Source organism: Diuraphis noxia, unplaced genomic scaffold, assembly GCF_037042655.1.
Source record: "Diuraphis noxia isolate RWA-SAM2 unplaced genomic scaffold, SU_Dnox_SAM2 contig0001, whole genome shotgun sequence".
Taxonomy (NCBI): Eukaryota; Metazoa; Arthropoda; class Insecta; order Hemiptera; family Aphididae; genus Diuraphis; species Diuraphis noxia.
This window is the reverse complement of record NW_028301711.1, coordinates 84176457-84196081: the sequence shown is the minus strand read 5'-3', so window position 1 is coordinate 84196081 and position 19625 is coordinate 84176457. Positions and strand designations below refer to the sequence as shown.

The 19625-nt window shown below is 33.4% G+C and overlaps 1 protein-coding gene across 1 annotated transcript; it reads left to right on the top strand.

Annotated features, from left to right (window-relative positions):
* The first annotated feature begins 11486 nt into the window (after positions 1–11486).
* LOC149062177 (uncharacterized) lies at positions 11487–15740 on the top strand. The gene has a single exon (XM_089215247.1). It carries the CDS (start codon positions 11487–11489, stop codon positions 15738–15740), a length of 4254 nt encoding a protein of 1417 aa, XP_089071373.1.
* Positions 15741–19625: the final 3885 nt, after the last annotated feature.

Sequence of the window (19625 nt, the reverse complement as noted above, 5' to 3'; positions counted from 1 at the left end):
ATTTTGCCAATCTTGATTTCGAGGAACTTTCAATACCTTTAAAAATAATAAATAAATGGGTGTTGGAGTTGTATGCAGACTTCAAATGGATTCGTTCTACTATCATATACATAGACTGCATATTAGAGCAGAAACAAGACGGTAGCCCGCATACAAGAGCAATATTACATTTAACTCGTAACTATTTTTAAAATAACAAACTATCTAAAAGCAGCACCAATAAATGCATTATCAAGTTACTATTTTTTCAAGAGTATCCCATAAAGCTGTACAGCATTCCAAAATTAATTTTGAAACCGTTGTGTGACCAATTCTAAATGAATAAGATATATCTACCATGCTTTCACCAGATGCCATATAACTGTAATTTATATAAAAATATTTATGAATAGCATGTTACCACTGATCAATATTGATGTACTAAGAATACCGAATAGTTGCAGTTAAGCATGCACCAACTGATAAAGTGTCAGGTCTGGTAGGAATTCTTTGTAAAAATGGACCAACAATTCCTCAAAAGCTGTAGAAGTCATCCTCATGTAATTATAAAATAATGCTGAATTGTTTATTTGATAATCTTTTATCAAGCAATAATAATCACCATGTATTTTGCGTTCTTTAAATATTGGTTTTACATGCCACTTTCTAGTATTTTTTCTAAAAAAAAAAAAAATAAAAGTCACTAAATTATAACAGTGGAAGAAATTAAGCAAATTAAACCAACACATTAAACATCAAACAATAGGTAAATAAATATATTATAACATTAAATATTCATAGTCTAGGAACCCATTTTCACTGCCGCATCTAGCGTGGTGACTGTGGTGCTCAGCACCTTCAAAAGGGACTCGGTTAATAGAAATTGGGGCCCTGAAATGTATAGAATTGTAGTGTCTACATCTGAGAGTAGGCAGTAAATACAAAAGTCAAAAGACAAGGTAAAATATAGTGATAAATTCACAAGGTAACAAAAACAAGTTCAGTTATAAAGGTGGGTTCCTACAGACCATGTAGAAACAATAGTGTAAAAAATAATGAAAATAATATTTTAATATAAATAAAATAACTTCTATTTATGATTATACTATACAGGGGCACCATAAAATTTTTTCACGCCAGAGCCCAACAAAACCTATTGCCCATATTGTATACTAAATTATAGATTCTGATTCAGCAGTTTATTTTACAAATAAGTACCCATATTAATTAAAATAAAATTTGTTAATACATACCTCTGTCTATTTTTGATTAGTTGTAATGCACAAATTATAATTATTTTGCGTTGATATAGACTCATATTATACTCATAACTATTGTCCATTTTTAAATTTAAATAATGTAATTAACTTGATTAAAATTTAACTTTTTATAGTTAATATAACTATTAACTACTTAATAGTACATTGTACATATTTAAGATTATGTCATAAATCAATAATCATATTATATTAATATCAATTATCTACTATCATGAGTTGGGGGGAATATGTTTACCAATGTACCAAACCATTATTACCAGGATGTACCGACAAACATCACGAAACAACACGACACTGAACTCTATCTGTATAGAGTTCAGTGCAACACGATATGGAAATGATAAAACACGACACGACACGAAACACGAAGTAGGTGTGCAGCCGCCTTTATAGTGATAGCGATAACAGTTGAAGTATATACAAAGCTAACCACGGTTCAGGCTATTAAAACTAAACAGACCAAACGCTGGATCATGACGTTCGCAATGTTTGCAAACGTTTACGGCAACCTGACCTAACCAGACGTTCCGAATTTCTCCATTATCAAACGTTTGCAACGTTTACCGCTATAGAATTTCCTCTTAAGTTACCAATATGGTTACAAAATGTAGCACGGGTTACCGAATATTGGAGTGCGTTCAGAAACGTTTTCCAGTGTCATGAGGTAATTCCCACCGTCGTTCAGAAAGTATTTAGGGCGTGTCGGTGAATTCGCTGGCACGCCCCTTTTGCGTTCAAAAACGTAGATAACTATCCAGATAAGTCATCCCCTTTAACGCACTCTGTGAACCGTCACAACAAAAATGGTTAGAATGGTTACTGGTTAATACCTACATGCCAAAATGCTATACGCGCCAAAATAGTCACAATAATAAAATAAAAAATAACCATAAAATTAAAAATATTAATTTATTGTATAATAATTATTATTATCGAACAAGACAATGAAAAATGACAATTGTTATTAAGTGTTGATTAGTGCTTGGTTTCGCGTTAATTTATCGTGTTAAATTTAAGAATTTAAACATTTTAAACTAGGTACCTTCTAATTTAAATAATGTTTCCTCAAGTCACAGTCGTAAGTGTATAAAGAAATGTTACTAATTTTAACATACTTAAGTAGTAAGAAACTAGTAAGTACTTTTAATTATGATTTCGTTTCAGAAAAAATGTCCCATTTGCAATGGTTACATTATTTCGTCAAAAATGTCAGAACATCTCAATAGTCATAAGTAAGTTAAAAAGGAAATATACTAAGCAATTGTTTTGTATCATGTTAGCACTTAGCAGATATTTGTATCTTAAGATATTATAATATTATAAAACTCTAATAACAAATTAATGTTCATTTAATGATGCTTACTATTGTAATTAATTTTTGTTTCATAAATATTGATGTGCTCCCTTCCTTAAATTAATACTTAGTGCTGGTTATGCTAATTCTTATTTAAATTTTCAAGTTAACGTTTAACAAAGGATGCAATTTTTGCATCCTAGTTATTATTCACTTTAATAATATAATTAATGTAACATATAATTATACTCATTAATTCATATCTTCCTTTCTAAAATGAATAGCCATGTAATTATCAAAATTCATTTTTATAGTCAAGTCAAAACCAACAACATTATTTGATAATTTATCTGATGAAACAAGGTAAATAACTTCATAGTTGATATTATTCAAATTTTGTAAATATATAGAATACTTTCATATTTTTGTTGTAGCTATAATAAAAATCTTGGAAAACTTGTGAAACTAATTCAATTTTTTATACTATTTTTTTTTGTACTTTCTTCGCTTTGCGCCCTTGTCTGTTAACAAAAAAATAATTTTTTTTTTGTAGTGAAGAGCATGAAATAGTGCCTCAAAAGTTGAAAAAGTCAAAACCACCAACATTGTTTGATAATTTATCTGATGAAACAATTGTTTCAAGGTAAATAAGTTCATAGTTGATATTATTATTCCTTTTTTGTTAATGTATTGAATGCACATTTGATTTTAAGTGTTAATGATTACCTCATTGGTAGTATGTTAGTAATATTTTTTACAGCTTAAGAAGTTTACAATTTTTTATTGTTTAGTAATGAAAAAAGAGTAAAAAATTGGACCAAGTCTGAGACACTTCACCTTATTGAGGCATATGAAAATAATATTTCGATATTTGAATCAAACTCGAAAAAAAATCGTTTAGGTTGGATTCAAGTTTCAGAAGATCTAAAGAAGTACATTTTCCAGATATTTGTTTAACATTTTGTATACCTATATTAATAAAATAATTTATTTTTATATCTTTAGAAAGCAGATTGATTATACGGAGGATCAATGCCAAGGAAAATTTAAGTATTTACTATTGTGTTACAAAAAAAAACTGGACAATAGACATGAAACAGGAAGTGCTGTCTATGATTTTGAATTTTTTAATGAACTCGATGAGTTATTTGGTAGAAAACCAAACATTAGGCCAAAGCATTTAGCATCATCTAGTCGCATTTATAATAGTTAGTAATAAATTTGGAATTAATGTATCGCCAATAAAAATGTTATGAAATATATTTATTATTTACAGACTGCAAAGAAAATGATGGTACCTTTAACGAAGATAGTGTATCTATACCCAAACGCACTTCAAACACCACTTTTCCAGAAGTAAAAAAACAAAAAAAAAATCCAAGTATTCATGAAGCTGCAATTCAAAAAAGACACGATGAAAAAATGGCCATGTCTCAACTTGCCCTTGATACATATAAATCATACATGGATAAACTATTAGAAAAATTATGATTAAGGATAAATTATCTTTTAATGTTTTAACAGAGGATAGAACTCAATTAAGGTAGATTGTATGATTTATGTCTGTATTTTATTTTATTAGTTAATAATTTAAAGATTTATGTTTTTACTATTACATTATTAATTTATTATAAAAAGTTGTTATTAATAAAATTATGAAAAAATATTTACATTTAAATTTCATACATAATACATATTAACCAAATACAATTTACCTAGAAACTAAAGGTATCAGCTGCAATATTAAGCATTGTAAAGTTCACACATTGCATTCCGCTTTAATTTTCCATCCGTACAACGATGATCTTCTGATGAATCTCTAGCAGGATTTGGACATTCGTTTCTTTGGTGTCTCAAAAAATTCATTCCTTCTTCAATATAATCATTTATATTTGAATCTGACTTGTTTTTTAAACATAAATTATGTAATACACATGCTGCCAGAACTGTAGACGGAATAAAATCTGTCCTTGACATATCTAGGTATTTAAACCGTCTAAATCTTCCAAAAAATAAAGCAAATGCACGTTCTATTGTTTGTCTAGTTCTCGATATATTAAAGTTGAAATTTTTTTGAGCTTCTGTCAGACGACCCCTGTTTATATATGGTTCCACACACCATGTAAGTGGAGGATATGCTTTATCGCCTAAGATATGTTCTCCATTTGGAAAATAAAATTTTTCATTCCTCATAATATTTACAAATATGTCAGAATTTCGAAAGATACGAGTATCACTCACAGAACCCGGGTAGCCAACAAAAACATCAATAAATTTTAATTCAGCATTTGTAATAGCTTGCATGGTAATTGCATAATTGCATTTCCTTGTAACATAAACTTCTGGATCTTGTTTTGGTGCCTTTATAGGAATGAAAGTACCATCTACAGCTCCTATGACATTTGGGATACTTGCCATTTGAAAAAACAATTCTTTTTGCCGTTCCAACTCTTCTCCGTGCGGCCAAATTATAACATTGGAAGCATTCATTATTATTAAATCAATAATTCTGAAAAATGATACTGACAGTGATGATTTGCCCATGTCAAACTTTTCTCCAACTGATCTAATTATTAAACATTAAAAACAATAATGTGTAAAAAATTGATTTTAATGAAATTTTACATAATAATTTAAAAAAATGTACTTAGGTATTTCACAGGACCTTTAAAGGAATTTTCTAAGGGGTGGTGCATATTTTGTGTACATTTAATTGAATTTGTCTTCCGATATTTGTATCAAATGTTCATTTAAGTAAAAATTGTATAATCATATAAAATTAAAAGTATTTTTATGTTTAAGATTTAATTCACATATATGAATGTAATAAATATAGGTATAGATAAGTATGTATAAAAAAAATAAGGCATACAAATATTAATAGGTATGTAATATGTATGCTTAAATAAAAACTTTACTGACGTAATAGCTAGTTTGAGTAATATACTTTAAAGTTCAAATACTACTAATACTTACTAGTTACTATAAATGTATTACCAATTAATCAATTTTAATAAATTCATTCTTACTACATGTCTATTTGATAAGAAGTTATTTAATGTTTTTACTGGGTACTGACTTACCTACATTCAAATAAAAATCACAGTTTAATTCAAATGTAAAACTTTATTTTCAAAGCAGGGCTAGTAAGTCACTTTTTTAAACTAGTTATAGTTAAGTTAATTTAATATGAAACTATTAGGTAAGTATTATTGTATTAACTATTTACCTATATGAATCTGGAGTGGCAAGTATCCAAAGGACAGACAATAACTGCTTTTCGATGGGAATTTCAGGTCTTCCTGTTTTCTGTTCTCTACTTATCATGTTGTTTCGACTAATTTCTATCATAGGTAATAGAGTGTTATAAAACACTGATCTGGATAATCTAAAATGTGTTTAAAGAGTGTATAATATAATTTACCAGAATGCATAAACATTATATACTTTTTATTGCTAAACCCATGATAAAATATTTCGTCATGGCTAAACCTTTAATTTACCTAAAGTGGCTTTGAAAAACATTATCTGAATAATGAACAACAACATTTTCAATATAATTTTTTATCCTGATTGGAGTCTCTTTATCGTAGGTTAAATCCTCGTCATTACCATCATCATCGTCAAAAGTGAATAGTCCGCAGTCTAAAAGTAATTTGAATGAACTACTTGCCGCTATGGCTAGAATTCTGTGATGGTCAGACATAATAAAATAATTACAGTTATAAAATATGTTATAAACATTAAAAACTATAGATTTATAAAAAATTATTTGTAATTATTGTACATGACAAAACTAAAAATAAACCTATAAATAGTATACAATTTATTAATTTGAATGATGATTATATTATCACTTTTAAGATTACCAACCTTTATTAACATACCTCGGTAATCTAATTGATAACCGTATGGTTCAATAAAATGGGCGGAGTCACATCGTTCCCCGGCGAACAAATTAATTCTACATGGAAAACGTTTCTGAACGCACCCTTGGTATCATAGGCTTTATCAGTTTATCACCATAAATATTAAATAATAATAATTCATTATAATTATATTACAATATTCGTATCTTGTACAACGTTATGTGGCATGTAGGTACTAGGTTACTCAATAGTCAAAGTAGTTAATCAATACAAAATATAAAAAAAAAACTTAATAGGTACATGTACATCACATTTATTTTAAGTTTAAACTCATTACCTATTGATTAGGTACAATAGTATTATATTAATAACCACAAATCACAATCATATCACCAGGTAGGTACATATTATTATATTTAATTTGAATTTAATTGTATCAATATGTATTAATTCAATTTTTCAATTTAAGTATTTGAAGGTATTAATGAAGACCAAGTTTCTGATTCCACTCAAAGCACACTGCCAGGTATATATTATTATATTTAACTTGAATTTAATTGTATCAATATGTATTAATTCAATTTAATTGTTTGATGGTATTAATGAAGACCATGTTCCTGTTTCCACTCACAATACACCACCAGGTACATATTATTATATTATTATATTTAATTTGAATTTAATTGTATCAATATGTATTAATTTAATTTAATTTTTTGATGGTATTAATGAAGACCATGTTCCTGTTTCCACTCACAATACACCACCAGGTACATATTATTATATTATTATATTTAATTTGAATTTAATTGTTTGATGGTATTAATAAAAACCATGTTCCTGCTTCCAATCACAATACACCACCAGGTACATATTATTATATTATTATATTTAATTTGAATTTAATTGTATCAATATGTATTAATTTAATTTAATTTTTTGATGGTATTAATGAAGACCATGTTCCTACTTCCACTCACAACACACCACCAGGTACATATTATTATATTTAATTTGAATTTAATTGTATCAATATGTATTGATTCAATTTTTCAATTTAAGTGTTTGAAGGTATTAATGAAGACCAAGTTTCTGTTTCCACTCAAAACACACTGCCAGGTATATATTATTATATTTAACTTGAATTTAATTGTATCAATATGTATTAATTCAATTTAATTGTTTGATGGTATTAATGAAGACCATGTTCCTGTTTCCACTCACAATACACCACCAGGTACATATTATTATATTATTATATTTAATTTGAATTTAATTGTTTGATGGTATTAATGAAAACCATGTTCCTGCTCCCACTCACAATACACCACCAGGTACATATTATTATATTATTATATTTAATTTGAATTTAATTGTTTGATGGTATTAATGAAAACCATGTTCCTGCTTCCAATCACAATACACCACCAGGTACATATTATTATATTATTATATTATTATATTTAATTTGAATTTAATTGTATCAATATGTATTAATTAAATTTAATTTTTTGATGGTATTAATGAAGACCATGTTCCTGCTTCCACTCACAACACACCACCAGTTACATATTATTATATTTAATTTGAATTTAATTGTATCAATATGTATTAATTCATTTTTTCAATTTAAATGTTTGAAGGTATTAATGAAGACCAAGTTTCTGTTTCCACTCAAAACACACTGCCAGGTATATATTAATATATTTAATTTGAATTTAATTGTATCAATGTGTATTAATTAAATTTAATTGTTTGAAGGTATTAATGAAGGCCAAGTTTCTGTTTCCACTCAAAACACACTGCCAGGTATATATTATTATATTTAATTTGAATTTAATTGTATCAATATGTATTAATTCAATTTAATTGTTTGATGGTATTAATGAAGACCATGTTCCTGTTTCCACTCACAATACACCACCAGGTACATATTATTATATTATTATATTTAATTTGAATTTAATTGTTTGATGGTATTAATAAAAACCATGTTCCTGCTTCCAATCACAATACACCACCAGGTACATATTATTATATTATTATATTTAATTTGAATTTAATTGTATCAATATGTATTAATTTAATTTAATTTTTTGATGGTATTAATGAAGACCATGTTCCTACTTCCACTCACAACACACCACCAGGTACATATTATTATATTTAATTTGAATTTAATTGTATCAATATGTATTGATTCAATTTTTCAATTTAAGTGTTTGAAGGTATTAATGAAGACCAAGATTCTGTTTCCACTCAAAACACACTGCCAGGTATATATTATTATATTTAACTTGAATTTAATTGTATCAATATGTATTAATTCAATTTAATTGTTTGATGGTATTAATGAAGACCATGTTCCAAAAATTATTATTTTGCATAATTAGAGGTGTTTTGCCTAATTGACATGTTTATACATTTTTCTATTTTATTTGGTATATTTCAATGCATATCTTGCCATTTTTTATGGATTAATTTAAATTAAATTTTCAGGGCAACCAGAGATGAAAAGAAAACAACTTTTCATGATAACCTTTTAAATAAATTAACAGAAGCGAATGAAATAGAAAAAAAAAGGTTGAGTTGTTGGAGAAGCTTTTACTCAGTAAACATTAAAAAATAATTTATTTTACAATACCTGTTCGCGCCCCGTACGTGCCCCGACTTCCAGTTCGGAATGTTGGCGGCACTGACCAACTGGTTGCCGCCGACGGCGCCGCCGCTCGTGGCGTCGTCGCCATATGGTCGAATATAATGCTTTACCAAGCCGTTGAAAACACATGTATGTTCCGCGGGTTTTGTTTTGTTCTTATGACTTATGAGCAGCTCCGTTCGAAAGCACATGTTCGTGTCTTTTAACGTTTTTAAGTCTTTGTCCATTTTTTTTATAACTACGACGTGCAGTTCAAGCCTGACATTTATTATATTTTATATTTACCGCCCGTTCGGCGTGTAATCACCATTGACATTGGAGACGGTCAGCTCGACGTGTGATCATCGATACGACAGTGGTTCGACATTTTTACCAGCTTGGTAATCCACCAGACAGTTCGTCGTGGGAGCACCATCATTGTGGGCCCCATCTACAGCCTTGTAGTTCCTTGGTATCACCATTGCAGTTCAGCATCATCGCCAACGTATTCGCAGCTCAGCACAATCATCAACGTCTTCGCAGCTCAGCCTTAGGCACATGTTCCTTCCCCTTATTACTTTTGTTTGTGTAATGTATTTATTATTTATTGTATTTGTACCAGTTGGTAAGCTTCAATATATTGAGTAATGTTTGTAATATAAATTAAAAGATTGCATTTTATTTAGTTTGAAATTACCTACATCCAGAGAGGTGCGAGTCACGGGTGTCAACCTCACTGTAGGAACGGTCGTGGCGCAAACATATGGTAGCAGAGCGTGGTTTCAGACAGACAAGCACAGCATCTACCTGGATTGAAGTATTGTATGTACATTGTTGTTATACAGGTATTAAGCTCTAATCCTGTCAACCTCCTATACCATTAGTTCCTGTTACTATCTCATTATAGTTTAAGCGTGACCAGCTAGGTACTTGGGTGTCATATCAGTTTACATGCTACCCGGATAAGTGTTGGTAGGCATTATTATAATACTTATCTTAATTTATTATTTATTGTATAAAGTATTTGTTATATTGTTACTGTTATATTGTTACTGTTGACTTTGGATCTCAATATTTTATTGTTCTTGTATTATCATTTAGTCATTGCTATGGACTAATTTTTGATGTTAAGTCGGTAGCCTTCTGTTCAGACTTAATTGGTTATTGCTGTTGTTCCTATTTAGTTGGTTGCATAGTTGTTAGTTGCGCTCAACCACACATTGTTATTTTGTTGGTTATCCCTTTCTTTTTTTATTGTTGTTAAATATTGTTGATAGTTATCAATAGTTTTATGAATTGTTGTTCTATTTAAATATCTAAGTTTCTTTAAGTGTTACTACACAATTGTGGTGTTATTGAGTATTCCTTCTTTATAATATTTTGTTCACATATTGGTTTAATTTTTTAACTCATTGAATCATCTTCACTAGTTATTATAGTTCATAGTCTTACCTTGTGAAGTGTTCTTATTTATATTGTTACAATGGGTGATGTAGAGCGTTTCACTCGTAACAAACAGCGTGCTATGCTTAAGCGGGACGCTGCAGCTAGCCAGATTGAAGCCATTTATGGTTTAGGTTTAAAGGCATCGACTGATCCTACCTTCCGTCAAAAGTTTCTATTAGCCATTGAGGACATTGATGAATTTTGGGCTAAGTTCTTAGTGGAAAATGATTCAGTGCTTGAGGCTATGATTGAGTTGGACATGGTAGGAGATTTTTCTAATAATGTAGAGTTGGAAGTTAGATCTACATTAGTGAGCGCTAAGACATTAGCCAGTCAGCTACGTTGTGGATCGACACCCAGTTCGGGTGATAGTTCCATCGATCATGCAGGCAAGTTGAATGAGACTAAAGAAGTAACAAACCCGGTAGTTAACTTGGATAAGGCCATTTCTAATTTAGTTCCGGCAGGATCCCGTGTACGGTTACCCGAGATTCCTTTACCCACCTTTGATGGTCGACTCCAAAACTGGCCTGACTTTAGGGATCGGTTCTTGATTCTTGTTAATGGTAATGCTGAGCTCACTAACATCGAAAAGTTTTATTATTTGTTAGGCTGCCTACAGACTGGTCCTTCTGACGTTATCAAAGGCATTACAGTTTCTGACTCAACCTATGGGCTTGCCTGGTCCACATTGGTCAATAGATATGAGAGGCCTCGACAGTTGGCCACCGCGTTAGTGAGTGATATGTTCAGTGCGCCTATCAACCACCTAGAGTCGCCGGCTGTTTTGATTAGTTTTATGAACACCTTCAGTGAGAAGATTGCCCTTTTGCGTTCACTTAAAATTCCAGATTTGGGTTCATTCTTGTTATTTGCATTAGCCGTTCGCTGTTTGCCATCAACAAGTCGTCGATTGTTTGAGCAAGATAACACTACAGATTTTCCAACGGTTGATAGTCTCTTAGAGTTCAGGGTTATCTATGGGTGCACCGACAGCTAGATCTTCCACCAAGGCTGGCTCTATTGAACCGAGAGGTAATCCTGCTAGGTTTAAAGCTTCAAACTCGAAGCCTTTTCATGGCGCTAAGGCTCCTGTAACCTTGGTTGCCAACAAACCTAGTGATAGTTCCCAATTGTGCGTTCAATGCAACCAGCCACATTCTTTGGTGTCATGTCCCAAGTTCAAAGACATGTCTATTGATGATCGTTACCTACTAGTCAGCAAGCACCGTTTGTGCATGGTTTGTCTTGGTAGTAACCACTGGACTAACAAGTGTAAGGCGTCTTGTTCTATGTGTCATGGTCGTCATAATCATATGTTACATAGAGATAATTCTCATGCCAAGACCCCTAAATCACCTGCCGTGTCTCTTATCAGTACTCAAGGTCTCAGATCCGTTGTCTTGGGTACAGCTACAGTTAATGTGAAGGATGTGGCAGGATGTCTGCAGCCAGTTCGGGCATTGGTAGATCCAGCTTCCCAGATAAGCATTATTACCACTTCATGCGTGAGCCGGTTAGGTCTACGTCAGGAACCATGGAGAGTTCCAGTCGCTGGTTTGGCAGGGCAGTTAGTCCAGTCCATTGAAGGTCGGGTGCAGCTCAGCATCCAGTCGCTGGAGGGCAATCATATGTTGGAACTTTATGCCTGGATTTTACCCACTATCACTGGTGTGATGCCTTCAGTCCAATTGCCGCTCGCTGTTAGGGATCAATGCTCCCACCTAGTTCTGGCTGATCTACAGTTTGATTCTCCCGCTCCGGTTGAATTGTTGTTGGGTGCTGATGTCTTCCCCCAGGTGCTTCGCAGCAAGCGTGAAGAGCTGGGTCCAGGTCTTCCGACAGCATTTGAAACAATGTTTGGATGGATCCTCCTCGGACCAATTGACCAACACGTGCTTTCTAACCAACATCATCAATCCTCAGTGACTTCGCTTCTTACCACATCTCTTGGGTCTCTGGTTGAGAAATTCTGGCAGGTTGAAGAACCAGAAGAAGCTCCACTGTCTGCCACAGAGGAGGGCAAGTGTGATGAGATATTTGATATGGAAGCTTACCGAGACAGTTCGGGTCGGTTTGTCGTTCCACTCCCATTCCGTGTCCCACCGACCGCAGACACCTTTTCTGGCTCTCGTCCACTAGCAGTGTCCCGCTTCGAACGTTTGGAGCGTAAGCTCATACGCGACAAACCCCTATATGAAGCTTACCAGCAATTTATGGCTGACTATGAAGCGCTGGGACATATGTCAGTGGCCAAGACTCCGGGTACCTATTTCATACCACACCATGCCGTGCACAAGATGGATGGGGGCAAGTTAAAATTGCGCGTGGTGTTTGACGCGTCAGCTCGACCGTCATCCAACATTTCGCTAAATGATGCCCTTTTTGTCGGTCCTAAGCTCCAGCAGGACATAGTAGAGATTTTGCTCCGTTTCAGAACTCACCGTGTAGTTTTTACTGCCGACATTTGTAAAATGTACCGGCAAATCTTACTGATTCCAGAGCATCGCCAGTACCAGCATATTTTTTGGAGACCTTCGCCTCATGACCGTCTTCAGGAGTTCGAACTGAATACCGTCACTTATGGTGTGGGTACAGCTCCGTACTTAGCACTCAGGGTTCTTCGAGAGATAGCACTCACAGATGGCCAGCAGTTCCCACGTGTCCAGGCAGCTCTCCTGCATCAAACGTACGTGGATGACATCTGCACAGGAGCAGATACTGTTGACAATGCCTTGGCCCTACAGTATGAACTCATTTCACTCCTTAGTCAGTTCGGCTTGGAGTTAAAGAAGTGGTCCAGTAACTCTCCTGAATTGTTAAAGAACATTCCTCCAGAAGATCAGGCAGTTGGCCCTCTTCCATTTAATGATAATGCGTCGTTGCCAGTTCAGGTGTTGGGTTTGAAGTGGGATCCTCAGGAAGATACCTTCAATTATGATGTCAGTTCGGCTAAATTTGTCTCTTCCAAGCGTAGCATGTTGTCGATCATAGCTCGGATTTTTGATCCTCTTGGTTTGCTGGCTCCGGTAATATTTTATGCCAAACATTTGATGCAATGCGTGTGGAAGACCGGTGTATCTTGGGATGATCAGTTACCTCCAGAGATTGAGCAGTGTTGGGCTGAGTTTGTCAGCAAACTTCAACATATATCTTTGTTACGTGTCCCTCGGTTTGTGGGAGTACAGACAGGTTGTCACTTTGATTTATGTGGGTTCTGCGATGCGTCCATCAAGGGTTTTGCGGCTATTGTTTATCTCCGAGTAACGGACCAATCCCACCAAGTTACAGTTTACTTGCTGGGTTGTAAGACAAAGTTGGCACCTACAACATCTACCACAATTCCTCGTTTGGAACTGTGTGGGGCAGGCCTACTCGCTCGCTGGATGAACCGTATATACACCACATTGTCAGCTCAAATTCAGATCCGTAATGTTTTTGCTTGGTCGGATTCTTCTGTGGTGTTATCTTGGTTAAATACTCCTCAGGTAGCATACAAGGTGTTTGTGTCGAATCGACTCTATCAGATTCACAAGTTGCTCCCGTCATGTCGGTGGTTTCATGTCAGTTCGGATATGAATCCAGCTGACTGTGGTTCTCGGGGCCTGCTTCCAAGTGAGCTAGCTCAGTATAGTCTATATTGGACAGGTCCTTCCTTTCTCCACCAGTTCGGTGAGAATTGGTCTTCTGAAATCTCTTTAATTTCTCCGGAACAGCTCCCGGAAGTTAAGGAAGTTGTTTCTTGTGTTGTCAATCTCATGGGGGAGCCAGTTGAATGGTTTTCCAGGTGTTCATCCTTCCACCGCCTGTTGAGAATTGTCATGTGTATGCGTCGCTTCATCAAGAGATGTCTGAAGCAACCAGTTGACGAATTCTTTTCAAGCATACAATATCACGAAGCTCTTGTGGTAGTTGTAAGGTCCAGCCAGTCGCACACTTTTCCGCAGTTGCTTCGAGAGTTGTCATCCGGACACGTAATTTCCTCGCGATTGTTGGCCCGATTAGCCCCGTTCATAGATCATGAAGGTGTCATTCGCGTAGGAGGGCGACTTCGACACTCTCTGCTGTCAGATCGACGCAAGTTTCCGATGTTGTTGTCGAAGGACTCTTATTTGTCTTTGCTCATAGCCAGGCATTGGCATTTGTATGCATGTCATGCTGGCTATCGTCTCATGTCAGCTCTGATATGTAGACAATTCTGGATCATTGGGGACCGCCATGTTATTCGTCGGGCAGTACGGCAGTGCATAACATGTGCCAAGTTATCGGCTCGACATCCTCAACCGATCATGTCCGATCTGCCTGCGGTTAGAGTACAGCAGAGCCGACCTTTTAGTTGTGTAGGAATTGATTATGCAGGGCCCTTAACTATGGCAGAAACTAGTCTACGCAAAGCACGACAATATAAGATCTATATTGCCGTATTTGTCTGCATGATTACCAAGGCAGTTCACCTTGAGGTGGTTACCGATTTGACCACTGATGCCTTTTTAGCAGCTTTTGACAGGTTTGTCTCACGCAGAGGGTTACCTACCTCTGTGTATTCAGACTGTGGAACAAATTTTGTGGGAGCGGCTAGAAAGTTGTCCAACCTTGTCAATGATCCGAAAAACCGAGAACAGATCAGTTCCTCATCGGTTTGTTCATGGCACTTTAATCCGCCAAGTGCTCCTCATTTCGGGGGTCTCTGGGAGGCTGCGGTCCGCTCGACCAAGCACTTGTTAGTCCGGGTAGTAGGTAACCATGTTTTGACTTTAGAGGAGTTTGTAACCATTTTGTGTAGGGTGGAGTCAGCCTTAAACTCTAGACCACTGACACCTATGTCTAATGATCCTAATGATTTGGAATGCTTAACGCCTGGACATTTCTTGATTGGTAAACCACTGCGTGCTGTACCTGAAGCTGAGGTTCCAGTCGGCTCGACTAACCTTAAGCAGCGTTGGAAGCTCCTCCATCAGCTGTACCAGGCTTACTGGCGCAGGTGGTCTGGCGAATACTTGAACTCCCTACAGATGCGAGGGCGTTGGGCAGTTGACCAGGAAAACATCAAGTTGGGTGAATTGGTCATACTCAAGGACCAATCTTCTTCTCCACTTGTTTGGAAATTGGGACGAGTTCATGAACTCCTTCCAGGCCCAGATGGGGTGGTAAGGGTGGTTAAGATTATGACTACTCAGGGCCTAGTCACGAGACCTGTGGTGAAGATAGTTCCGCTTCCTGTTAATGATCCATAATCCTTTACCTATCTTGTATAACAACAATGTATGAAAATTAGTGTCAATGTGATGTGTCATTATCGTTCCTGACCGTGGTTGACACTTGTGTTCTCCGCCTCAATGGATGGGGTAATATAATTCTCACATTGTTCATATTATATCATACATTGTTTTATATTTTGGTTCATACATTGTTTTGTATTTAGTTTCTTACATTTTGTAATCTGTTATATACATTGTATATTTTATTTGTTCATTTGTTTTTTTTTAACTTGTTTGTTAAATTTTGTCACTTGCTATTAAGTTTGTGAAAGTTATATTGTATATTGTTAAATTATGTTTATAAACATAACTTGTTTTAACCATGTTATTGTTCCACATGACATGATTATGTGTTGATTTTGCTCAAAAAAAAAAATGTCTCCCCCCCATGTGCCTGATGTCATGAAGCTGTGTCTACACTCAACAACTTCATCTCCAGTTCCAGCTCCGGACCAGGGCTAGCTTGCCACTGTTGTGATACACCCTTGTATCACAAGGGGGATTATGTTCGCGCCCCGTACGTGCCCCGACTTCCAGTTCGGAATGTTGGCGGCACTGACCAACTGGTTGCCGCCGACGGCGCCGCCGCTCGTGGCGTCGTCGCCATATGGTCGAATATAATGCTTTACCAAGCCGTTGAAAACACATGTATGTTCCGCGGGTTTTGTTTTGTTCTTATGACTTATGAGCAGCTCCGTTCGAAAGCACATGTTCGTGTCTTTTAACGTTTTTAAGTCTTTGTCCATTTTTTTTATAACTACGACGTGCAGTTCAAGCCTGACATTTATTATATTTTATATTTACCGCCCGTTCGGCGTGTAATCACCATTGACATTGGAGACGGTCAGCTCGACGTGTGATCATCGATACGACAGTGGTTCGACATTTTTACCAGCTTGGTAATCCACCAGACAGTTCGTCGTGGGAGCACCATCATTGTGGGCCCCATCTACAGCCTTGTAGTTCCTTGGTATCACCATTGCAGTTCAGCATCATCGCCAACGTATTCGCAGCTCAGCACAATCATCAACGTCTTCGCAGCTCAGCCTTAGGCACATGTTCCTTCCCCTTATTACTTTTGTTTGTGTAATGTATTTATTATTTATTGTATTTGTACCAGTTGGTAAGCTTCAATATATTGAGTAATGTTTGTAATATAAATTAAAAGATTGCATTTTATTTAGTTTGAAATTACCTACATCCAGAGAGGTGCGAGTCACGGGTGTCAACCTCACTGTAGGAACGGTCGTGGCGCAAACAATACCATAAGTTTATGCATTTTCGAAGACTGAATAATCAAATTCTATTATATCAATTTCTCATTTCAAGTTATTACAACTTATATGTTTTGTTATGAATATTTTATTTTGTTTTCAATGTATTATTATATTTGTTTAAATTTTAATTATTTTATAAACTATTAGGTCTAATTCATTTATGTATTTTCGAAGACTGATAAATCAAATTCTATTATATCAATTTCTCATTCCAAGTTATTACAACTTATATGTTTTGTTATGAATATTTATTATATTTCTTATAGTATTGTGTGTGTACCTATTATATTATTATTGTTTATTTTATTAGTGAGATTTTAACAAAAAATTATAATATCTCGACAATTATAATAATGAACATTGGTACATAATAAAATAATAGTTGGTAAAGCTCACACTCTTAAATTTGGAAGCTGATTGCAGTATGAAATTGAGCGTAGCATAACTAAATTTCATTTTCTGTTGATAGAGCATCAATAGTATTATATTATATCAATATATTATTCATAAAATAGTACTTAACACAATAGCAGTTATAAAATATTAAAAATACATAGGCACGATTTATTTTTATTAGCATTTAAAGTTTGAATTTTGACAACATTTATCAAAATCTTTGAAATTATTAATCATTGTAATTAAAAAATTATAAAATGTTCAGTTATTGTAACTAAGGATTGAAATTTTAAAACAATGATTCTCATAAATATTTCGTACTGTAGCCAAAAAATATAAAAATATATAAACACAGTTATTTTTTACAGACATTTTAAATTCAAATTTGGATAAAATTACAATTAAAACCAAGAATATTGATTTTAGTTATTTTGTTGTAGTTTAAAAATATTATTAGTTGATACATGAAACTTTTAGAGTATATTGTTATATTTTATATACACTTAGTTACATTTTCAAATGTATTTTTTTGGGAAAAACGAATTACTTTATCCATAATATAATATCATAAAATACACTTAGTAAGATATTGTAATAATAGACTGACTGACTGTCTTCGCACGAGTATTATGCATCGTGTAAACCTGCGAGTTGGAAGAACATGATGGAAATGGCAGTAATCCTAAATGGACCGGTATAAGCATTAGAATAAGAATACTAATAAAAAAAATATCTATAAATATCAATATATTATCAAAAAAAAAATATAGACTGATAAAATAGTTTAGTTATTGACGTGTATTTGATTATATTATTATACAAAATAAAACATGTTACTTGTCAGGAGAAAATTTTGGATCAATTATTTCTGGCAATAAATGATCTAAGTAAAACTCTGCTAATGATGTTTCCATTTTTTTATTCCAGAATTCATCATCACGATAAATTTTATCGATAGAAATTCCTAATACATGATTATAAAATATTATTAAATTGAAATGAATACTATTTTACAAATATTACTAATTATACAACTAAAAAAATTAATAATAAAATTAATTACCCTTTGGAGTCCAAACCACAAAATAACATAAATTTCTCTGTGTTATGTGAAGTTGTCCCTGTACTTGAAAATAGTAATTATGATTTTTTTTTTAATATTAGATTTTCTGATTCTATTTCCATAAACTTTAATTTATTTCGCTTCTGTGCATCATCTGGAGATAAATCTTTTGCCGAATATGGACACTTAATTTCAATGATTGCATCATTTCCAATAAGGCCATCTGGTGATGCAGCCAAAAATGGCAAATTAAAATCTACAAATAGACCAGCTGGGAGTACTTTTAAGTTGTACCTGGTTTCAAACTCTGTTTTTGCTATTGATTCAAATTGAATTCCGTAACTAAATCATGACATAATAAAAAATCAAATCAAAGTATACTATAAAATATAATTCATAAAATAGAAAACACAATTTACCTAACAGCAATTCGTTCTCAATTCCCGAGTTAGTATATTTTCAATCTCTTTTCATAAAATTTTATATTTATAATATTAATTATTTGTATTTATTTATTTTTTTTATTATATTTTATTTATAATTGCTGTATTACTTGAATAACTATATTCCAAACTTGACTCTCCATGTTCAGGAATTATTGTATTAGTAGATCTAATTAGGTAATTATAATAATAATTTTTCAAATAAACATTAAATTATTATTCAAACGATTTTGTACCATAAAAAATAAATGATTCTGACCGAAGTAGGCTTTATGTAGTTTGAGTTTTTAAAATTAATTGTTAATTTACTTATATTTAATTACCTACATTTAAATTTTTTTAAATTTTAAGTGCCTAGAAAGTGGAAAGTTTCAAATTTCTACAATTATTTCTTTTTAAATTACAGTGAAAAAAAATCATTGATCCTCACCGCACTCAGAATTTAAACATAGTACCAAATACACTAATGAAATAATATATTCACTTACATAATATTGTTATCATGACTAACTGTATTGTCGACAGTACTAACTGAAGGTAATATTTCACTCGGAGAAGTATCCAAGTTAGAAATATCCTGTACAAAAATATCATAGCAAAATAATAAATTCAAAATAACTTTTAAATCAAACCGACTTACCTTTTTAGGTAAATTTTTTTTACGCAATGCTAAAATATTGCC